Source organism: Piliocolobus tephrosceles, chromosome 1, assembly GCF_002776525.5.
Source record: "Piliocolobus tephrosceles isolate RC106 chromosome 1, ASM277652v3, whole genome shotgun sequence".
Taxonomy (NCBI): domain Eukaryota; kingdom Metazoa; phylum Chordata; class Mammalia; order Primates; family Cercopithecidae; genus Piliocolobus; species Piliocolobus tephrosceles.
The window spans coordinates 135,444,715-135,469,862 of NC_045434.1; the positions used below are offsets into that span (position 1 = coordinate 135,444,715).

At 35.6% G+C, this 25,148-nt stretch overlaps 1 protein-coding gene across 1 annotated transcript in view; it reads right to left on the reverse strand.

The window, feature by feature from the left end:
* Positions 1–919: 919 nt before the first annotated feature.
* The window catches only part of SH3GLB1 (SH3 domain containing GRB2 like, endophilin B1), a 43,494-nt gene continuing 19,265 nt past the window's right edge, over positions 920–25,148 (reverse strand). Inside the window, exons 5-9 of the mRNA XM_023208301.2 lie at positions 24,380–24,472; positions 13,877–13,966; positions 13,391–13,491; positions 6,660–6,888; positions 920–5,968 (exon numbers count right to left, since the gene is read on the reverse strand). Coding sequence (XP_023064069.1) covers positions 5,861–5,968; positions 6,660–6,888; positions 13,391–13,491; positions 13,877–13,966; positions 24,380–24,472 — 621 coding nt within the window. The 3' untranslated portion in view covers positions 920–5,860. The remainder of the gene's footprint in view (positions 5,969–6,659; positions 6,889–13,390; positions 13,492–13,876; positions 13,967–24,379; positions 24,473–25,148) is intronic.

Consider the following 25,148-nt stretch of genomic DNA (forward strand, 5'->3'; position numbering starts at 1 on the left):
GGTTAGATTACTTGAATACCTGACTGGAAAAAATGAGCCGGATTCCCTAAGAATGAGGATTGTGTAGGTATAAGGATATACAAGACAATGCCCATTCACTGTGACAGCTTTCAAGGAAGATTTTCTTTGGCAATGGCAGTGATATTTACTCCAGAGGTTGACAATAGCAACTGCTCTAACATACTTATCTATAAATCCTAGTAAGCCATAATATTATCCACTAGGTGCCAGCCAGTCTCCATAATATGGTTAATCCTTTCAATGCTACAAGGTAGGTTTATATTATTCTCATTCTAGAGATGAGTAAGGAGGCTCAAAGTGGGAGAGGTTTAATGACTCACAAAAGGCCAGGCAAACAAGTGGGAGAGTCACTGTTCTGCCTACCTTCCAAAATCCTACTTTCCCCACTAGGGCTACATTCCCTAAATCCATAAACAGTAAACCTGCATTAAAGATACTTCAAGATTCAAGTCTAGTTAAGATTGTTCTTCTACTGTCTCTGCAAGCATCAGAAAGGTAATAATGCTTCCAGGAGACTGAATAAAAGCAAGAGGCAACTAGTACTATAAACATTTCCAAAGTAACACAAAATATATGATAAAGAGGGAAGAACAGTAAATGATGTCATAATTTAAGAAAAATTTAAGACTGGTCTTTTAATTTTGCAGGATCTTTTAATCTCCCTCTTACCCTTTATTTTTAAACCAAAGACTCCAAGAACATTCTAGTTGGAAGCCCTCCAAAAGAAACCATATTCTCTCATATACTGCTGATAAAAGTATAAATTGCTTAAAGTTTTCTAGGGGGCAACATGGCAGTAACAAAAGCTTTTAAAAACTGGCATACCCTCTTCACTAGCAATTCCACTTCAAAGTATCTTCAGAAAATATGAACACATACGAGATTTATCAAGACAATGTTCTTTAAAGCACTTTATTAATGAAAGTTGGAAACCTAAAAATTCAACAGTAGTTTAATAAAATGTGGCACATATGATGGAATATCATGCAGCCATTAAGAGATGTAGAAATATACTTGATACAGCAAGACAGTCATGGTATTGTTGAGTGAAAAAAAGTTACAAAACAGTATGTACACTTTGATCCCATTAAAAAAATCTATAAATGCACAGAAAAGTCTGGAAGGCCATATACTTAAATAACAGTGGTTCTCCCTGGATGATGGAATTATCAGTGATTTTTCTTTCTCACCGAATTTCTTTTTGCCAACATGGCTATGACTTGTATTATAAAAAAGCATTAACAATTCTTTAAAAAGTGTCCTTTGAAGTAAGAATGAGAGCAGAACTTAGCAATCTAAGAGGCACAGGGATGTACACATGGTTTCTGATACTGTTTTAACGGTTTGTTAAGGTGTTTTGATGTTAGTCACCAATTAAAAGGCACTGTGTTGAGTGAAAACGTGGACGGTGGTAGTGCTTACTTCACATTAAGCAATCCGTTTCTAGAAACCTTCCACAGCAAACAAGTACTGGCATTCTAAGCAATACTTCCCACTATGTATATCCTTATACCTTCATACCCACTTGTAATATAGCCCAGAAGTTTCCCCTACATGGACAGGGCAATGTTGTTGGTAAGGGTTACAGAAGGCAGAGCGGATTTTTCAAGTGATGTCAGAGAATAGGCCTAAAGGTGAAATGCATGTTCTCTTAGTTCTATTGCAGTGGTTCTCAAGCTTTAGAGTGCAACAGTATTACTCAAATAGCTTTTACAACAGATTGCTGGGCTCCACTCTCAGAGTTTGATTCAGTAGGTCTCTGAAAAGGCTTAAAAATTTGCATTTTTCTTTCATTCAACAAATATTTATTGAGTTCATATTATGTCCTAGGTCTTGTGCTAAGAGTTGGGAATGTAACTGGCATAAAAAGAATTATAGTTTTTATCTCAGGGAGCCTACATTCCAGAGTGACAGATATACACTAAAAAATAAATTATAAAAATAACTATAATTACAATGACTACTGCTAGATTAGAAGACTCAGTTTTTGTCTTAAAATATTTAAAAAGCTATCACATGGAAGACTAATTCCATGAGCCCTTGAAAACAAAAAATAAGTACAAAAAATAAGTACAAATGAAGGTAGAAAGTTCTTGAAAGTAATAATTAGCATTTTAAACAAGTCTCCAGGAGATGCCAATATTGCCGGTCTGGGGTCTCACACTTTGCGAATCACTGCTCTATCGAGTAGACTTTTTTTCTTTTTCTTTTTTCCTTGAGACAGAGTCTTACTCTATCACCTAGGTTGGAGTATAGTGGCACAATCTTGGCTCGCTGCAGCCTCTGCCTCTGGGGTTCAAATATTCTCCTGCTTCAGCCTCCCGAGCAGCTGGAATTACAGGTGCATGCCACCATGCCTGGCTAATTTTTGTATTTTTAGTAGAGACAGGGTTTCCCCATGTTGGCCAGGCTGGTCTCGAACTCCTGACCTCAAGTGATCCACTCGCCTCAGCCTCCAAAGTGCTGGGATTACAGGCATGAACCACTGCACCGAGCCATTAGACTTTCTAATGAGCATAATATGGGAGAAAAGGCACGGGTGGTTGTGGAACTTCCTCTCCAGCATTTGAGACTCACATGAGGTAAAAGCCACTTCATCTTATCCAGAAGTCCTGAGGCAAAGTTGGCTATAGGCTAAGCTATGAAGCTATCTCTCCATTACGGCACCTCATCGAAGCTTAAAGTGCTATATAGTAGGGCAATATTTCAAAATTTCAGGTGCTTGGGATATAGGGAAGGAATTTTTCCGGAATTCTGTCAGCACGGAGGTGAGTGGGGCTTCTATCGGTAAACAAGTCTGTGAGTTTTTGCCTTGCCCTCCATTGTCTTCTCTACTCCACAATTTACAACAGAAATGTTGTCCCAACACTAGCTTCCCAGTCTCACTCTGTTCTTTGTTCAGGGGGAGGATACCAAGAGACTATGAAGATGGCTCTACCCCACTGGTGATCCTGGCCTCAGGATTTCTCATGTGACGCAGACTGAGGAGGCACATTCCCATTTTTGAGACCCGATTTCTTGCAACATGAATTTTTCTGATTAGCACCATAAAAAGTTTTAACACCATGACCTTTTAGGTTAGATTACTTTGAGGAAAAAGGTAGACACAATCCAATCACTTTTTTTTCCATTTGTAGAAGAGCCTACAATTATTTTAGTTTTTCATTCATATGTGCATGCTTCACATGTCACTATACTTACAGATTAAGCTCAGTGTCACAGAACTTAAACAATTCTGAATTGCACCATGAATTAATAGGCTTTCCAAGCTTTTTCTTCCACGCCTAAGAAACTTCACAGGCCTTTACTTGAGTAAAAACTAAACTTTAAGCCAAAACCAAAATAAAACCCAACCAACCAAACCCCATTAAAATAAAAAGCAATAAACCTAAGAACAAGCACATACATTGCGGTGGTTCTGTGGTAGACAAATGTACCAGAAGCCTTTGAAGCTTAACATTATGGAGGGCTTCTGTACATTACTGGGTAACTAAAATCAACTTTCACTTGATGGAAAGCTGAAAGTTCTGAAAAACGATTTATACTGACTGTGGGAAGGTTAAACTTGGGGTCTGATTTAAAGAGGGTGGAGGATAGGACTGATAGTAAACAGAGCCCAGATGTAAAAGAGGTATCTCCAGTACACAGCGATATGCAAGACCTATAGACTTGGTATGTCAGAGTGCTACAGCGGCTAACAAGGGGAAACTGATATTTACAGGATGTGTTTACTATGTGCCAAGACTTTCCCTAAAAAGCACCTGAAATACAAGATAACATTTGCTATTTAATCCTCACAACCACTCTAGGGTGTCATAATTATTGTCCTCATTTTACTGGTAAGGAAAAGGTAGTAACACATCTGAGTTGAAGCTTAAAAAGCACAGTATGTGAGGAAGACTGGATTTGAACCCAGGACCATTTCACTCCATTACCGATATTCTTTCCCCTGTATTACTATATTTCCCATAAACCTAATTTACAGTTGCTGTTTAAGTCAACCTGAAGTTTTGGTATGATCTTTCAAAGCCTAAATCTGGACTTACAGAACATAATAGCTGGTACTCTAGGCTGCAGAACTTCCTTTCTCAAGGGAGAGAAAATTTCATTTACTTGGTTTTATAGAAAACTGACCAGCTTGAGCAGCTTTTGAGGGTTTAAGAATATGGCAATTCAGAGTGAGTCAAAACATCTTGTACAACTATAACACTGCAGAAGAATTTGTCTCATGGCACAGAAATAAAAGGGTAACAACTACTTTTAAAGTTTAGACTGTGAGTTAAATTGTCAACATGTTTACCAAGCCCTTATTAGGAGCTCTTAACACAAAATATTAAAATCGTGTTTAAGTATTCATTTTTTTTAAAGTACCAAGAAGTATCATTTTAACAGCTTAACATTCCCTCAATAAATGAACTATACTTTTGTACTTCATGCTTAAGTTAGAGTAAATTACTTTAGTTCACAGAATGTGCTATGCTGTCTTGGTTACACATCTCCTTATCTGGAACAGTTCTTCCCCAAACCATCTCCCACTCCCAAAACTGGAGTTATGTGACTCCCAAATACAGTACCCTGTATCTTCCCCATCACAACACTAATCCTATTATAGGACAATTGCTTGTTTAATTTTCTGAATCCTTTAATGGTCTTTAAGCTCTGCAGGGGCAAGAATTGTGTGCATATTGTTCAGGATAATATCCCCAGTTGACCAGCACAGTATCTGGCCCTCAACAAATGTTTGTTGAATGAATGAATGAGAACAGAAATTACCATGGAAACAATCTGCCAATTTGCTGATTTATAGCAATGGCCCAAACTGCAATTTTCTAGCTTCCAATGTGTCACTAATAATTTCATTAGTATGTGTTTCATAACCAGAGATCCTCATCAAGATAGCCTGTGTTCATTAATAAGTTTTCAATGTTTTAATAGTAAGCTCGGAGTGACCCAAAATTTATTTTGTTTGTATACAATTTATAATGTAGTTGCATTATTCCATATTTTTATACAAATTTGTTCAGAAAGAACAAATTCTCTTTACTGTACCACAGTATGTTATTAATGGATCCAATCCCAATTATGCATTAAATTGTGCCAATTGAATAATCTTAAAAACTTTGTTTAATGAAGTAAATTTGTCCTAGACTTTCTAGAACCTTAACTACAAATTTATCTGAGAAATATGGTATTGCTTTTCAAGAACTAGTTGTTCTTAAATTTAAAAGGAACCATTCTGTAGTGTTTAAAAAACCAAACAGCTCTCAAAATAACCCATCAAAACACAGTATTGAAATCATTTGATTTCTGCTGGAAAACCAGGTAAACATAGTATAACTGCATTTTTGTCTATGAAAGCATTCAGAAAATTCTACTTTTCACAAAAGAGGTTTATATCCTACAGCTCTTTTTAAGACCGAAAGTTTAAAATAAATTTTAATTTTATTCTTTGGCTATTAATTATACCTAATAAATGAGTCACTGATATCAATTCACAATAGATTTATTTTACGTAAAAGAAAAAGCTTGCTGTTAATGAAAAATCCAGTAGAAAACAGTTCTGCTTTAAGTTGAGGCTCAAAAGTAGAAGCTGCTTATTAGTGAAACCTCAATAAAAAGAGAATTTTGTAAGAAAACATTCTTGGCATGAAAGCTCTAACATAAATTCTGTAATGAAATATTTACCATGCAACTTTATCGGCAGAAAGGCCGGTTTCTGATGGCTGCTATTTTCAGTCTCTTAACACATTAACATGGAAGATACTTAACCTGCTTTATTTAGAGTTAATTGTATATAAATACAATGTCATGATGGGTAACCTTTCCATAGTCCACCTATTTAATTGAGCAGTTCTAAGTAGGTAATTGGCACCTTGCCCTTCTGGTTTCCCCTTTCCCCCATTAGCCAGTCTGAATCCATTCCAACAACACTGAACACAGTGATCACCTGCAAAATAAAATACTTCCAGTCATTAACTACATTAAAAAATAAACATGTAGAAAAACAATCAGATTTGTATTTAATCTGTTTAAATTATTCACCAAAAGGACTTCAAACATTATTATCAATTGTTCTGAAAAACAAAGGATTTACTTGTTGTTATTATTTTTTTGAGACAGGGTCTCACTCTGTTGTCCAGGCTGTAGTGCAGTAGCATGATCATGGCTCACTGCAGCCTTGACCTCCCGTGTTCAAACGATCCTCCCACCTTAGCCTCCTGAGTAGCTGGGACTACAGGCGCACACCACCATGCCCAGCTAATTTTTCATATTTTTTAGAGATGAGGTGTTGCTATGATGCCCAGGCTGGTCTCGAACTCCTGGCCTCAAGTGATCCCCCTGCCTTGGCCTTCCAAAAGTGCTGAGATTACAGGTGTAAGCCACCATGTCTGGCCTAGATAAAGGATTTTATTGGAGGGAGTTTTATACATCTTCAAGTTATTTGGCAGTTAAAAGTTTTAAATATTTCTATGATATTCTATTACATTAAAGAATATTAATTACAATTTTATGTTAATATAACTATCTGTAATCTATGAAACTGTTTTCAAATAACTAATGAGGAATTTGCACTGTTACAATATTAGAAGGTATGTCAATTCCTGATATATTTTCCTTCTCATACCCACAATACTCACCTCATCTGCCAGAAGTGATAATTCAGTACTGTTTGCTGCATCATAATCATAGAGAACCCTGGCCTTTCTGCTGCCACTACACTCCTTAAGGTCACTGAGGTTGGAAGGAGAGGTGATTACTAGGCCACTTGTTGAAGCCATGGCGGAAGAACCAATCGCATTTGGTAAAACTGATGGTACAGGTGCCACAGAAGTCTGATTATTGTTACTAAGATAATTGGATGGAAAACTGTTGAAAAGAAAACAGTGAATTATCTATTTCCAAGTGACTAAAGTTCCTTAATACCACCACTTGGTGGTGCTGTTTACTTTCTACCAAACTTCGCACTGGAAAAGATTTACAGATATTACTTTAATGACAGAGTGTATCTATCTTCCTTTTCCCTCTTGGGCCAATTATACTAGAGACAACTCAGGTGGTATTCAAATATAAATCCTTGAAAGTTTGTTTCAAAACTGTCCTTATAATATTAACTTAAAATTAATGGCTGTATTTTTTTCCCCAGGAAAAACAGATGGTTTATTATGGTTTATTTTGAAAGCACTGCCCAAAAGCTTCCATTAGAATATTTTCTTAATTTTTTCTTTATGAATTATTAAATAAAAATATTGATGAAAAACTACTTAAATATTAGATACTACAAGTATGAGGCTTTTTCAACTTAATTCTTTGAGAAATATGTGAATAACTAAACCCTTTTTTCATAAACTGGTCCAATCACATTTTCCTATTCAAATAAAATATTTATTGTCATTTATATGTAAATATTATTTATTTGTATCTACATGTTCAGCATGACTATGAGAAGCAGAAGACATAAAGAGGAAATGATACTATTCCCTTAAGGACATACACACAATGAGAAGGTAGATATTCAAATAATATGACTGCTAATTATCTCAATGAAATCGAAGACTCAATGGTAGAATAGGACACATTTTACAAGTTCATTTGTTCTATTTTTTAGAAAAATTTTCTATTAGAAATCAGTGATTTTTGTGATTAATGTGCTCATAAATAATTTGAAAATAATTAGAATTTTCAGTTTATTTTAAGGCTAGTTTCCCCAATAATACTAAATAGAAAACAGTTCAAAATAGCTGGTCTGACATCATTCTAATTCAACCATTTCTAAGCTAAAAAAATAAAATTATCTATGAAAATTCGTTTTTAAGTTTTAATAAATTCATTAAACTAGAAAAGTCCCTTTTTCTCTTCATGACCACCATACCATCTGGAAATCATTTCAGTCATCAGCAAAATTCCCTGTATCCTTAACCTCTTCTCTAAACCTTCCCTTCATCCTCCTGTGCTAGTGTTTATCTCCCATACTCCTCTTTTATCACTGAACCTAGAGGTCAATGGAGGAGTCTTATGTTCTTCATCACTGTTATTTAGACTCTTTTCTGTAAACAATTCTGGCCAATCCTTCAACTTCATGTTATTTGACTATACCACATTATTTTTCCCTCCCACATTATCATATTTTATCATATTATCATATTTCATCATATTATCTTTCTTTCCCACATTATATTTTCTCCATCTATTGTATCATTCCCATCACTTAAAGAAAAGAGATACCCAGTATCTCTTGTAATCACCTAAAGATGCCTCATTCCCCTACTTTCATTTCTAGAAGATTTTAGCACCTGGCTCACTCGACATTGTATCTTACTTGGTGACTTTAGTATCCATATGGACAGTTCTTCCAACACTTTAGCCTCTTAGATCCTCGAACTCTTCTATTGACTTTATACCTGATTCTAGTTCAGCCACCCATTCTCACAGTCACATCTAGATCTTACCAATTCCAGTAACCACAACCCTTCCAATAATAATAGTTTCTACTATCCCATTCTTTGACCATCGCCTTTTTCTTTCAAGTGCTCTCACATCAACAAGCCTACCAGGGTCTATGATCCTACCAACACCTTCATGTCCATAGTTAATTATAATAACCCCTTACATATGCTCTCATTTCTTATGCCTTTCACTTCATTGTACTGATTTGGTAAAAACCTCCCTATTTACCTACTCAGTATCCATGCGTCTATTTTAACAGGAGAAACACAGAAAAGCTTTGTTTTACATTCAATTTATGATTAGGAACCTCAAGTGGGTCCACATGCCACCAGGCAATGATACTACATTTCTCTAGTCTGTTCACTTTCACTTTCCATTCCCCTGATGACTATTTCATACCCTCTTGCCCATCCTCAAAATTTCACCAGTTCTCCCCATAACCATTATACTCAACTGATGAGCTTGCTTCCTTTTTTTTCCAGATGGAGTCTCGCTCTGTTGCCCAGGATGGAGTGCAGTGGCACAATCTCGGCTCACTGCAACCTCTGTCTCCCAGGTTCAAGCGATTCTCATGCCTCAGCCTCCTGAGTAGCTGGGATTACAGGCGCCTGCCACCATGCCCAGCTAATTTTTGTATCTTGAGTAGAGACGGGGTTTTACCATGTTGGTCAGGCTGCGTTCGAACCCCTGACCTCGTGATCCACCTGCCTTGGTCGCCCAAAGTGTTGAGATTACAGGCGTGGGTCACAAAAGAACAATCAGGAACTCTTTTTTTTTTTTTTTTTTTGATACAGGAGTTCACTCCTTTTGCCCAGGCTGTAGCGCGGTGGTGCAATCTCAGCTCACTGCAACCTCTGCCTCCCGGGCTTAAGCAAAGAATTCTCTTGCCTCAGCTTCTTGAGTAGCTGAGACTACAGGCATGCACCTCCACACCCAGTTAATTTTGGTATTTTTTGTAGAGACAGGGTTTCGCCATATTGCCCAGGCTGACCTCAAACTCCTGAGCTCAAGAGATCCACCCACCTTGACCTCCCGAAGTGCTGGGATTACAGGCATGAGCCACTGCACCCGGACAGGAAACTCTTTAATGAGCTGTCTATGCTCCTGATGTTAATTCCTCCACATGTGCACAAAATCTCATCCCTTTTTGCCTATCTAGGATATCACTCAACCAATTCTTCCCTTTCCCCTCCCACATTATCATATTTTCTCCATCTACTCTATCATTCCCATCAGCTTACAAACATGTCCTTATTTCTCCTATCTTAAAAAACAAGCAAAAAATTGCTAGACACCCCTTTCTCCTCTGGCTACTGCCTCATTCCTCTGTTCCTCTTTACACCAAAACTTCTTGAAAGATCTACCTAAACTTACAGTCACAATTCCTCTCCTCCCAGTCTCTTACATTACAAACATTACTTTGCGCCTACTGTTTCACCAAAACCACTCGTCAAGGTTAGCAATGACGTTAATGTTCCTAAATCCAATGGTCCTCTCACTTGACCTATGCAGTGACCACTCTCTCCTACTTTCACACATGTTGTTCACTTGGCTTCCAGGCCATACTCTTAGTTTCCATTTTACCTCACTGCCTCATTCCTTATCATCCTCCTTGCCTTGTTCCTCAACTCTCCATGCTAGAGTACTTCAGGGCTCAGTCCCTGATCCTCTTCTTTTCTCTATACTTACTCCTTCGAGGGTTTATCTAGTCTCACAGATTTAAATACCTTTGATATGCTGACAACTCTCTAATTTCTCTAATTCACCCTGCCCCCAATCGAAGTCCAGACCTGCATATCCTAAAATTGGATACCTCCACTTAAATGTTTAACAGACATCTCAAACTTAACATATTTAAAACTGGACTTCTAATGTAACTGACATACTTTCCACACCTCCATCCCTGAAACCTTTGCCTCCTCTGGCATTCCCCATTTTAACTAACCACAACTCCCCATTCCTTCATTTTTGAATAAGTTATTCAAACTTATTGCAATAAATCTGAAACAGATCTGTCAGCTTCCACCCAACACCTATCCTCAATGTGGCAGCCAGAATGATTCTGTTAAAGCCTAAAATTATGTCACTCCTCAGCTCAAAATTTCCAAAGGCTCCTCATCTCTGAGTAAAGACCAAAGTCAAAGCCCTATATGTTTTGACTCCACATTTCCTCTGTTCGTCTCTAGCTAAGCCCTCCTTGCCGTTCCTTGACCATACCAGCTATGTCACGCTCTCAGGGTTTGTGTACTTGCTGCACCCTCTTCCTGGAGCATCTCTCAGATGCCTGCATGCGTGCTTTCTCACATCTTTCTCTACTCCGACCAAAGTAGTTTCCTGCTACATTTTTCGGTACACCATTTTCACCTTCTAATATACTATATAATTTATATACATATTGCTTTTCTGCTCCCTTCTGCCCCCATATAGAATGTAGATTCCAGGAAGGCAGGAATTTTGGTTATTTTATTTATATACTATATCCTCCACATCTGGAACAGTGCATTTTAAAAATGAAAAGCAAATGTTTCTCTGATGGATAAAGGGTTTTAATGATAAGAAGAAATAGTTTTAAATATAGCTTTTCCTCTCTAAAATTAAGACCACCTCTCCTAGGATCCCTTCCTCAGTGAACTCGGTTCTTCAGCAGGGATTAAATACATACATTTCTGAAGGTAAGAAAAAGCTCTATTTATATGAATATGTATATACACATAGCTTTTTTAGTTCTCTAACCATATTTTACTTTCAAATCTACTAGTATGATTTTAGCCTTTGATTAGCCACTGAAGTCTACCTATGTCAATTTTGCAGAGTTAAAGATTTAAAAAATGAACTGAAAGGCCACTTTTGCCTTCTAAGAACTTGTACTGATACATTAAAAAATCATACCAATTACTCATTCTACAAAAATGTCAATTAAGCCACTGGAGCGTGATATGTAAAAGCCTTCCAATTGTTAGAAAAATTGCTAATCTTGTGACTAGTACTTCTGCTTTCTCATCTTTAAAATATGGATAATAATAGTACCTACCTCATTTGGTGGTGAGGATTATAAAGTTAATAATACACATGAGGTGTCTGGTAGAGCACCTATGCACAACTTAGGCTCAGCCAAAGTGATTGCTATTATTCAGTTACTTCTACTACCTGTTGGTACTGTTATTGCAACCATTAACGATACAATCTGGTTCTATTCTTCATAAATAGCTTTTGAATGTGTTAGTGTAGAGCTGGATGATTTGTCAAGTTCTATATTTGAATATTTCCATGTATTATCTTAAAAACTTCCCCCAGTGTCATTGGTCATTAGCAATAATATAATTGAGGGTGGAGAGACAAGCTAGACTTTCTTTTCTAGAATAGTAGCACTGGTTTTACTTTGTATTGCTGGAGCTTATCTCAAAGTGCAGTAATAACGTAATAACTGGATTTTGTTTAAATGGCCGAGTCCTAAGCATAGGGTGGCTTTAAGTAGAATGCAAGTATAAGCAACCCCTATGCTGCACTTCCAGAGTTTCAGGATAAAGTGGAAAAAAGTACTAAGGCTTCTTGGGCTTAAAATAATTATAATGATGTGAAGATACAGTGGTGTTCTGCCTTGGGATATTACCACTAATAAAACCACAAAAATATACAGATATGTAAATGCTCCTGTATATCCTATTAAAATAACTAATGATTAGGCTGCAATTCATTTTTGAGGTTCAAAATTGGTTTCATGGATGTGCCCAATTTTGTTATAGGCCAAGTTTTGAAGTGTTAATGTGCAGAAACAAACACCAAAGTAACTTTATTTACCTTATTCCCTGAAACGATTTTTTGATATTCTTCCTGCAAATGCTACACATCACTCCCCTGTTTTAATGGTTCCTCACTATATAAATTCCAAACTCCTTACAACAACTTACTTTAAAGGCCATTCATGGTATGACCTTGCTTACCTCCTCTAGATTCATCTACCATTCCATTCTTGAACACTATGCTCCAGCCTGAATGGACTACTGTCAGTTCCCTGAACTTGCCCTACTCTCTCTTTCTTCTGGCTTTTTTATATACATATTCTTCCTTGCTTAGAATATTCATCCCTGTCCCTTTTTTCATCTAGATTCCTACCAAGATAACTTCACCTGGGAAACTCTGCTAGATGTACCTCAGTCACAGTTAGATGCCTTCATAATACCAGGCATCTTCTATTTTTCTGCCAACCCCGTGGCCTGTCTACCAATGGCTTCCTTTGTATTTCTACCTAGGCTAAGTATTGTGAGAGCAGAGACCACGTTTGCCCTAAACATTATTTTACTTTCAGTGTCACCCTATAATGTGAGCTCCATAAAGGCAAGCATCTTTGCCTGTTTTGTTTGCCCAGAATATGTAACAGTGCTTGGCACATGGCAGACAGTCAATAAATATTTGATGAATGAATGACTGAGCTATGTGTTTTACATACTATCATTTTGCTTTAAAGTATGTTATCATACTCAAAATAATCACATCGGTAGATATGAGGTCTTACAAAATATTCTAAAACTTTTGTTTTTTTCAATATAGTAAACAAATGAGTAACGAGTAAGTATAAATTAGTTTATCTTTAAGGGTAACTGTCAATTTAATTATATCTTCCTCAACCAATAGCAAAAAGTATTCAGTAGCAGGAAAAAAGTGAACTTTGAAACACTTTTAACCTTACAGCACTGAAAAGGTATTCACTTTTTTTTCTCATCCCTGTTAACATGCCTCTGTGCCAGAAGAGCTCAAAATATTCTGTTACCTCAGAAATCTGATAATGACTTTCCTAAAAAAAAAAAAGAAACTATTTCTAAGAAAGCTAGTAAGAGCCTTAATTCCTCTAATCTTCATCCCTACTATTAGTTCATATGCAAACATTTGAATTTCTCCTCTTTACATGTGAAAAGTAAATTATCACCTTCCCAGTTGTTTCTGGAGGTCCAACATATACTGGTAACACTGTGCGTAGTAAGTCATCTGGGCTTCTACAAAGTCATTCAGACAGCGAAGGTGATGGGCCTGTGAAGGAAAATTATAGTCAGTTCTTATCTCTATAGTCAACTTAAATGGCAAATGCAAGGGGGAGACAGACCACAATATTGTACTGAGGTAGACTCACCAGTATCTAACATCTTACTACAAGGCTTATTAAGATTGGCCTTGGTGAACAGTACACTAGCAAACTCTGCTTAGCCAATAAACACTAACTGTATATTTAATGAGGGTGGGAGAACTAGGTGACAAGATGTAAACAAAAATTTTAAATATTTCTTCGGATATATTGGAAAGTAACATAATTTAAATTTCCTTGATGAATGACTGAGAAGTTCAGTTTTTCCTCCCACAATTGCCTTAGGACTACAAAGTCTTGTTCCAGATGAATTTTCAATGAATGAATACTCACATGTGTACTGCTGATTCCCTCTAGCAGAAGTCTGGTAATCTCTGCTTGACGATCAAATTCACTTTGAGTTATTCTTAATTCCTGTTCAGACTTAAATAAGAATATAGTTTTAGAATCTCTTCAGAAGACTCAGTCCATCTTATATACATTTATTTTAGATGGTTAAAAAAAAATGCCCCAAACAAACCTCAAGTTATAATCTGGCAATTCCCCAATTCTGCTTTGTATCTAAAATGGTTCCCTGGTTTCTAGACCTTAGCTTTTCTGTATTACTCCACATGGACAACTGATTCCAGTACTTTACTCAAAAGAATATGTTACACTAAAGCTTAATAATACACTCTTAAGAGCTTAGAAAAACTACTAAGAGAAAGTCAAGATATTTTCATAAATTTTCTAGTATCAACTTTGCTAAATTGTAATATTTTACAAAATTTTAATATGATCAGTTTTACAAGTATAAAATAATATTGCTGCAAAAAATTCTCAATTATTACTATAGTTTTTACTTTGAAGTTCAAGAGTCTTCAGTCTCAAATGCAAAATACTTTAGAGTGAAGCCATAGGATTTTCACCTTGCGTTTAGTTGCCAAACACTTGTTGCTACCCCCAGTTTTTAGGTTCATTCAAAGGAATTTTTGTCCTACATTTTAAATGTCTTCCTTTTAAATTTTCTTTTCAAACTATGCATCAAAAATGCCTTAAGCAGAATACTATCTATTAAGATACACTAGGGTTTTAAAAAGCTTTTTAAGTTATGATTGAACTTCAATCAGTGGTGTGCTGTTAAATTCTTCTCCAAGAAATAAAAAAAAAAGCTCTCATATCCAGATTTTCATGACATAAATACTACCACCACAGCTGATTTACAGCTACTAAGGTGAAGTCACACACTGTGGAGCTGGGAAGAGATGTAAATAATAGTATGCCACTATTGGTTTCAACCATCTGATAAAAGAGGCTTACTGTTGTGACAAAACAGTTCACTGAAAAATCAACAAGATCTAAAAATAGCAAATAGTGGCAAAAAACATTTTCTCAAACCTTTAGTCAGAGTTGGTTGTTAATAAGTGGGAAAGAGAAATAAAACCTCACAGCTTACTCAGAATAGTTAGCTTGTTTCCCACTGGGCATTATCATTGGTAACATCATCATTATAATGATATGTTTGACTACCTCTCCAGCACAAATAGCATTTTCCACCTATGCAAATGCTTTATGACATTTCCAAGATGTAATAAAAGTAAACAACAACAACAACAACAACAAGGTATGAACTTTTTTCTTTCAGGCCTCATCTCCCTCTCCTCACCCTTTGTTAGCAATAGTTAACCTAGTAAGCCAGTCTACAAGGAAGAAGCAGCAAAGTAGATAATCAGTTGCTGTAACAGCCCACTGGCAACAACCCGGGGACTAAGAATTAACCTCTAGCTTGGACTTACGGAAATAAGCTTGAATCAGTAAGTCAAAAGTTGAAATTAAATTTACTTGACTAAAACCACAACCCATGGTTTTTTGATAGCAGGGATAAAGTAAGCTTCATTTGGAAGCTAGTATGAAGTAGAAAAAAGTCCCAGAAGAAAGAAGCAATGTTCTTCCTAAGGAGAGCATTAAGGAAAACCAATCACATCAATGTTACACATGCACTATTTACTGCTCTGCTTGAATACAAAAAGGCTTTGAGTAACAGAAGTAAATACAGCAAATCAAAAATAAATGCACTTCATAAGTAAACTAGGCTAGTCTCATATAGTCTTTGATTGTGAAAGTATGGTTTGATTTAATGGTCTTTAGTAGAAATGGCAGAAAAATCCTACTAGTTGACATTATTTCTAGGTAAGGTGTAAGCAAATAAACTAGGTAGCAGATTAAGGTGACCAGGAAGATTGAAACTAAAGTGGAAATAATATTTTAATGCTAAGTACACTGAATAAAAAATATCAAATGATCTCATTAAGGATGAGGGATCAGCTTTCTAGGTTTGAGTAAAATTTAATCATGAAGAAAGGCACCATGTTACAAAGCTTAGGAGGTCCTTCTGTATAATCTAGACTTTATTTAGAGAGGGTAGACGATAGGGAAAAATGCATCTCATTTCTGGAACAAGTTTTAGTGCATGTTGGGTGGTTTCAAATAGTCAAATGTCCCAAATCATCTATACTTCTGGCATATATAACTGTTCATAATTGATCTGAGAGGCGAAAATAATTTAAATTAGGTTTAGCATAATCAATTTACTTCGGAAGAAAATTATCCACATTAGAAAGATAGATAAGAAAGGGCTGATATTCTGTTGTCTAAAAAATCTCAAGGGAAAAGACTTTCTACTGCTAAAAATAACTGCTACTAGACTACATGATAGCATAACACGGGTTAGGTAAGCTAGAAGAGTTGTTTTTTAAATGTAACTGGAAGATGGGCAAGAATCTGTTGGCCCATGATGTCATGATTGGGTTATCTGTAAGCCATAAATTTTGGTAATGCTTCTGAGGCATTTGCTGTGACTATCTTGATCAGTGTTGCCTACTATTCATATGGATTAAAATCTTAAAATACTCCAGGAATATAAAGTTTTAACATTTATACATTTTCATTTATTTATTTATTTTTTGAGACAGAGTTTCGCTCTTGTTGCCTAGGCTGGAGTGCAATGGCCGATCTCGGCTCACTGCAAACTCCACCTCCCAAGTTCAAGGGATTCTCCTGCTTCAGCCTTCCAAGTAGCTGGGACACCACGCCTGGCTAATTTTCTATTTTTAGTAGAGGTGGGGTTCCACCATGCTGGTCAGGCTGCTCTTGAACTCCTGACCTCAGGTGATCTGCCCATCTCAGCCTTCCAAAGTGCTGGGATTACAGGTGTGAGACACTGCGCCCGGTCATTTATATACTTTTAATTATAAAAATGTCGGCAGTGACATGTGTAGAAGGAAAAAACCCCTCAAATCCATTTTGATAGGTTTCTTTAGATTTTATATGTATGTATATAATATGTCTCATGAGTTTCTTCCCATGTATTGTATCAATTTCCTAAACTTGCTGAGACTGCAAAATCAAGTCAGAAATTTTCTGGCGTATCTTTACGCCAAAGAGGAAGACATTCTAGTTTTTTTGTTCAACCTATATTCTCTTCTGTGTTGCTCTGCCCCTTTTCATGCTAGAAGTTCAGGAAGAAATCAGAATCCAGTGTGGAACCATAACTAAATTGATTAACAGACTTCACAAAGGAGGATAAGAGCTTAAGGTAAGAATTTCATACTAGAGATCCAAGTCATAGAATCAATAGCTCTATAACCTATGCATAAAACAGACTGTATAATCAATCCTACAAAGCCAGAAAAGAAAAGTTAACGTTTATAAAGCTATTACTTGTCAGGGGCCACAATCATCACCTGTCCTCAGCCCCTAGTGTTATCCTCATGTGGATGTCAGAGTTTGGTAGGCCCTAACATAAGAAGGAAATGAAAAATGCTTCTGAAGACTTCAAAAAGCATTTGAAACAAGTCTGCATGTTCTACAGTTTCTAACTTTATTCCTTAAATTCTTGTTTAATTACTTGCTTTCCCAGCCCACAGAAGATTAGAAATGGTAACACAGACAGAAGAACTGCTAGCAGCAGTCATACAGACAACTTCTACAAGAAACAAGTCTGATACTGAGGGAAGAGACAACATAGTTGAAAAACAACAAATTCAATTGTAAACAGTATAATAAATGTTAATAATGACCTTAACTGTAGTAAAATCAAATACTTGCTATCCTATATTTAATGCAGCAGTAAAATACATCTTTACAGATTTTTAAACTAATGTGACCGAGAAAAATTAGCTTTGGTGCTGGAGAGAACAAGCTTCAGTTACCTAAAAAATTCACTTGTGGCCGGGTGAGGTGGCTCATGCCTGTAATCCCAGCACTTTGGGAGGCCAAGGTGGGTGGATCACTTGAACTCGAACAGGAGTTCGAGACCAGCCTGGCCAAAATGGTGAAAAAACTGTCGCTACTAAAAATACAAAAAATTAGCCAGGTGTGGTGGCAGGCACCTGTAATCCCAGCTACTTGGGAGGCTGAGACAGGAGAATTGGTTGAACCCAGGAAGCAAAGGTTGCAGTGAGCTGTGATTGTGCCACTGCACTCCAGCCTGGGCGACAAGAGCAAAACTCCATCTCAAAAAAAAAAAAAAAAAAAATTCATTTGTGCAAAATATGATATATCCCATTCTCTGAAGATACAGGACATGGTGCTAACTGTATTTTACATTTTAAAAATTGTCATTAAAAAAATAATAAGCATTTCGCCTGCCTTCTATAGTATGGAATTGTAAGATTACCATTTAGTACAGGTATCTAAGATGTATCAGTGTGTGTGCAAACCACATCTCTGCAGCATTGTTCAACTGCTTGGTGGAGCTTCTATTAGCTAAAGAGACCTGAACATATCCATCATTTTCAGATTTTATAAGGTATAGTAATATAGACTGTGACTGGACCCATGGTTGTTGCCCAATAAATATTTACTGAATCAATGTCAACTAAATTCTTGTTTCACAGTTCTGTAGTTTAATAATTTACTTACTTTTGTCACCTCCTCTGCCCAAATCTAGCCAGCATTAAAAATTAGAGAAAAATATAGAGCATGAAAGTTGGAATTTATTTTCTACAACTTAGTATAGATAAGTATAAATACTTGTTTAAATGGCATACTCTTTTTCAGAATAATATTAATAGATTAAACACAGTAGTAACTAAATCAGTACAGCTTAACATACTGTGAAAGTATGACTTTTATATGTATCATTACTATCAATTCTAAAATCTTATGCTAAATCTATAAATTAACAGCTTTCCCAAATTGAGAACACCTAATCTTTCTCAGCTCCAGTATTCTCATCTGGAAAATTAGAGATTTGGACTAAATGATTTCGAATTTCTCATTTAAGTATAAATTATAAAATTTTAGGAAATGAAGCAAAGTAAGGATTAATGGCTGCTGATACAGCCTTTTTGGAGAGAAACAATAAGCTGGAGATATAATAAATATAAAATTACCAGCTGTAAATATGTTTTATTATAAGTAGATTACATTAATAGTAAAAACAAATGATTAATGAAACAAAGTCCTGTTAATTGTTTATAATTATGTTTTTACCTGAGACAAAAAGAAAAGCTATGCTTTATATGTTAAATTAGCAATGACTGAAATATTCTCACCCTTTTAATTTACCTATAGATAGGACAATGGAAACACATTAATGCATTCTCTTGCTATCTAAGGTAAGCCCTAATTCAGCCAGGGCTTCAGTAATTACAGTTTTTAAAAAAAACAAAAACAAAAATGCATTTTATATATTCTGTACAATAATCTTTCCTATTACTTTCCTGCTTTTAGTTTAATGCTAGTGAATGAAAGCAGCCAATTAATTGCCAATTTATTAGCTGTACTGCAGATCCCTTGACACTTCTAATGAAGTAATATATCTAGAAATAAAATAAAACACACTATATCTATACATTTTTATTGGCTAATGTGCACAAACTGTTGGCTATGTTCAGATTTTACAAGTTTCTATTTTACTAAAATAAAAAACTTCTAATAGTTCAAACATTTTCTCAAACTAAGCTCAACATATACATTGGATACCATAAAACAATCTGCATTCTCTGTTCTTTCCCAAGGCTATCACCATTCCACCAAAACTTTTGTAAGTGAGTTAGCAGTGGATGGAGAACAAGCCTGGCCATTACAGGAGTACCTAATCTAATAGGGTCTGTCTTGGCCTGAAATGGCAGAAGAAATTAATTCTATGTTGAGTTTGGGTGAAAATAAGGTAAATCTTGAAGCTACTAAGCAGCAAAGTCAAAGTGTTTACCTTACACCTTTCTTCAAGTATATTTTGTTAATTTTCTTTGCCAAAAGTGAAAATATAAATGCCAGCTTAAATTAGCATCTTTTACTCAGTGCAAAAAGGCACTATATAAAGTTCCAGTATCACTTCATCTAGTATTTTTTCCTCATATTTTTATTGTTAAAGATAATGAATACATAGTTTCAATTATTTCAAAATTTTACATGCAGCTAATAGCAAGAGAAGGCACTTTATTCAAGATGTAGAAAACACAGTAGGCCAACAAACCTTCAGCCATTTTACATGCAGGAAGTTGAGCATGTAAGAGAAATTTACCATAATGTTATCTCCTTCAAGGCGAGTTGAGTTTAGTTGCTTAAGTGCATAGTAAGAGACAAAGAACACATTATACCAATGAACACAGTGAAACAAATTACTTCTGCACAATAAATAACACATTAAACAAGTAAAAGAGCCAATCAAATTTTTTTCTACTTAAAAAAACCCCACTACATTTATTGTTCTATGAAACTGCATATAGTGGTGCCTATTCATTTTTTTCCCCAAAATTCAAATTTTCAAAACAAAAAAATTTGTTGATGCTTGACTTTAAATGAGAATCATTTAGGGAAAATGTATCATTTTTAAAACTGTCAGTTACCTACAATTTTTATTAAATTTTCACTAAGAAAGTCCTTCTGCCTACCCCAAATTTTCCTATTCAAAGATCATTTCTATTTTATGAATTTATGATGCCTTCAACCACATTCTCTTTCAATCAGCCTCAGCCAGGTCTTGGCACACTCTGAAGTCTTAAAGGCATGTCAATCCTTGTATTTCTAATAAACCTTAAATTCAAACATGTGTTCTTAAAGGCTGTATGATGGTGCTCTAAATGTATTGAGTTTACAGATTAAAGATTTATGCTGCTGTGGAAATGCTTAGGTTTGCTGTGTGATGTTAAAAGAAATGTTTTCCATCAAATTTGGACGTCCCAAAATAACAGAGGCCTAAACCACTAAACACCGAAGAGCTTTGAAACCGGCTGATTTTTATCTTTAACATTACTACAACTGTAAAATAATTTTTAAGTTTAGATTAGACTAAAATTGGATTAGTAAATGTAGGTGCCTTGTAATTGAAATGCGTTACAGTTTTGTACCCCTTAGGTGAAATGCCTGGGACCAGAAGTGTTTCAGATTTCCGGTTTTGGATTTGCATTATACTTACTGGCTGAGCAACCCTAATGTGAAAAGCTCCAATAAGCATTTCTCTTGAGCATCATAAAGGCACTCAAAGAATTTCATATTTTAGAGGATTTCAGGTTTTCGGATTAGGGATACTCAACCTGTAATTATTTTTGTTCTTGCTTCTCTGGCATGTTTTATCATATAAACAATCTATTTTTCAAAACTGTGTTTTTGTTCATTGTGAAACACTAAAGTTGGCTTTCTGCTTAATTAGTATATTTCTGAGAAATGCCTCTGATGTTGTTTTACCATTCTTCAATATGCTAACTGATAAAACAGCAATATTAGATACAAGCAGACATTCTTTACTGATAGGGCTAAATCATCAAAAAGTGTGATTTGTTATACCAGATAGTGAACTGAGAGCAGCAGATATTTTACATCATTTATCTATGAACTCCTCAGTAGAGTACCTTGCACAAAATTAGCATTTAGCAAACATAGAACTCAAAAAAAGTCACAAGAAACTAGTAAGTAAATTATTTAAAAAGTGCCAATATGGGCCGGGCGCGGTGGCTCAAGCCTGTAATCCCAGCATTTTGGGAGGCCGAGGCGGGCGGATCACGAGGTCAGGAGATCGAGACCATCCTGGCTAACATGGTGAAACCCCATCTCTACTAAAAAAATACAAAAAACTAGCCGGGCGAGGTGGCGGGCGCCTGTAGTCCCAGCTACTCGGGAGCCTGAGGCAGGAGAATGGCGTAAACCCGGGAGGCGGAGCTTGCAGTGAGCTGAGATCCGGCCACTGCACTCCAGCCTGGGCGACAGAGCGAGACTCTGTCTCAAAAAAAAAAAAAAAAAAAAAGTGCCAATATGGATAGATCCCAAACCTTACTAACAGAGTAACTAGTTACAAAATAATTAATCCATGGAAATTTATAAAGATGTGAAATCAAAGTAAGTCTAAGGTTAGATTAACCACTTCAGTTGCCAACTAGGAACCAGGAAATGTATCAAAGAAGGAAAAATAGCAAACCCAAACTCCTAGTGATTCTTCAAGTAAATGGAAGAGAAATACAGGGGGGCAAAAAAAAGGATCACCAAATACAGGCATACCTCCAGGCTTTATGTAATAATAAACTAAGAGAACTTTTTCTTCCCAAAGTATTTCAAGCTACAAAGTTTGAAGAAAAACGAGTTGGTTATCTAGGGGAAAAATACAATTAAAATCAGGAAATTGAACTTTCTGTCTAGACTAAAAAAATAGTATTTGGCTACAGTTAAATTTTGCTTTATGTAATACATAAGTTCTAGAAGAGCTGTGTATAAATAAAATTGTTGAACTGAATAAAATCATTTGTATCATCTTTTACTTTAAACATAAATTCCCATAGGAAAAAAACCTTTATCCTCAAAAATACACAGCAGAGAAAAATTGCCAAGATCTTTTCCAGATATCTCAAAAAGGAAACATCTCTCAAAATTGGTCTACTATTATATTTAGGTCCCATATATTTTAATAGCAGTGGTAAAATAATTTAGAAATATTAAAGGACTTTGTACACTGTTAAATCTATATGTGCTTTCCGGAACTTTTCCAGGTAGAAAAGCAGACTGTCATTCCTATAATAGTGCTTATTAAACAAAATTTTGTACTGAAACTTGGTAACAGTATTTTTATTCCACAATTATCACTGGGCACATGTAGGCATCTTGAATAAAGACATTCTGTCCCAGTTAAAATATTTATTTCCAAATGATCCTTATGTTTGTTCCTGATTATGAAATTATTATCTTTAAAAACGAGTTTATAATTTACTTTTCAAATTCATTATTAGCAACTAGAAACTCATAAAAGAATTCAATGTCTCCTGCTATCTATAGTGTTCATTTTCAAAGTTCTGATGCTGCAGATAGTCTGTTTAGGGAAGTTTTGCTGTTTGTGATGATGATGTAATGATAAACCGTGAAGTGACAATGCCAGTAAATTTGGAATTAATGTCTTATCAAAGATAGCTCTTCTCTACCAGTAACTAATACAGTGTCTCCAAAAAAGAAAAAAACCATAGAAAAAAATAACTTATTCTGCTCATACAAGGTATTGGGGTAGTCTCATAAGACATTACTATCCAATACCAAGTTAATCAGTTTTAAATTTCACTCTAAACCAATTTTCAACGTTTTTATCCCCCAAACAAGAGAACTATAAGACAGTACCAGCACTGTGGTAGTATGCTCATGAAGGCAATGATTCGTGATGTTGGCAGTGGTAGTGACTTCAAAACAGAAGGCAGGGGTAATATACCATAGCTCAAATTAAGTATTAACTTATTAGCTTCTTCTAAAAAATTCATACATGGCTTATTTTGTACTATTTTAAAGTTTTACAATTCAAATCTGATGTTTGCAAATTCTGGAATGACAATATAGACAATATAACTTGGATTAACTAAAAAGCTTATACATAAATCTTTAAAGAAAAATTTAATTATTATATTTAATATATACCTACTCAATATTCTGAGGTTTTCTGGAATATATACTACAATTTATTTATCCAAATGAGTTTCCTCTCACTCAACATCTTTGCCTGAAAGTCCATACTGCCACTGTTCGTTTGAACGGTTTTGGAACTATTCTTGGTGAATATTCTTTTAGTTAGTTTGAGCAGTGTGTGGAAAGGGAAGTGAACTAATGTTTAAGTCAAATACAAGTATTCTCAAACTTGAGTCTCATCTTAATTACTATCTTTTTTGCTATTTCCAATTATAATAAATCTATCTCCAAAAATATTTGTCACCACTGAGGATATTTAAAAAAACATGACACAACATTAGGAGCTACCATAATTTTTGTTTTTTAGCAGCAGCTGTACAGCTAAATATCACGTGTGTGTATATATATACACATATACATATATACATATATACACATATACATACACATATACACACATATATACATATATATACACATATACATATATATATGTATTTTTTTATTTTAAAGACAGGGTCTGGCTCTGTTACCCAGGCTGGAGTGCAGTAGCACAAACTTGGCTCACTGCAGCCTCCACCTCCCATGCTCAAGAGATTCTCTCATCTCAGTCTCCTGAGTAGCTGGGACTACAGGTGGGTGTCACCATGTCTGTTCATTTTTGTACTTTCTGTAGAGAGACGGGGCTGTGCCATGTTGCCCAGACTGGTCTCAAACTCCTGGGCTCAAGCCATCTGCCTGCCTCAGCCTCCTAAAGTGCTGGGATAACAGGCATGAGCCACTGTGCCTGGCCATGAATATCACCTTTTTGATATGGCTACTTTGCACTGATTTGGATGTATTAAATTCTGATAAATTTGTTTAGAGAGCACAAAAACAAGACCTTAAAGTTCATAGTCTGTATCTTTCATGGTATATTAGCAAAATATTTTACAAATGTTAAAGTTATTAATCAAAAATATTTTTCTATTTACTTACTGAATTTCTAGTTTCTGCAGCTTTTGCCTTTTTTAGTCTCGTTTTTGCAGCATCCAAATCCAGTCTCTTATTTTGCAATAGTTTCCTTTCTTTCTATAAATATAGAAAAGAAAAAATAAAGGCTAAAGATGCTAAAATTTTGTAAGAGCATACACATTTAAAGTATTATTCCCTAGTAAACATATGTATCATTTGATAAAGATCTATGATTACAAACTTGGCTATAAAGTTACCATTCAGGTATCTGGCCTCCCTTGCATCCCCTTGTTACTGTTTTAAATTTTAAAATAATTGAAACATTATAAATGTCTGGGAAAGATGGCAGGCAATGATGGAAACAAAGGAATATCAGTTTTAATATTTTGTGATCCTATCCCACGTCGGGAAAATTTGGCAATACCTTTTTGGTTGTCACAACTGGTGGAGGGATGTTACTGGTGTCTGCTAGCCAGAAGCCAGAAATGTTGCCAAACATTCCACAAGTCTATCTCTACAAGGAATCTGAAGAAAGGAATCTGAAGCCCAAAATGTCATTAGTGGCCAGATTGAAAAACTGTTTCAAATTGTGACAGATTATCCAGAAGGTGCCTAGAAAGAAGGAAGCATAGGCCTGGGGCAAGGTTCCCTGATGCCTGGTGTCCTACCTCAAGGATTGGGCAGCCTGCACTTAATGTGTCATAGCACCAAATGCAACCCAACCACTCCAAAATGGAATTTCAAATTTATAGAATAATGAATAAACATTAGTATAGTATCTTAGAATTATTCA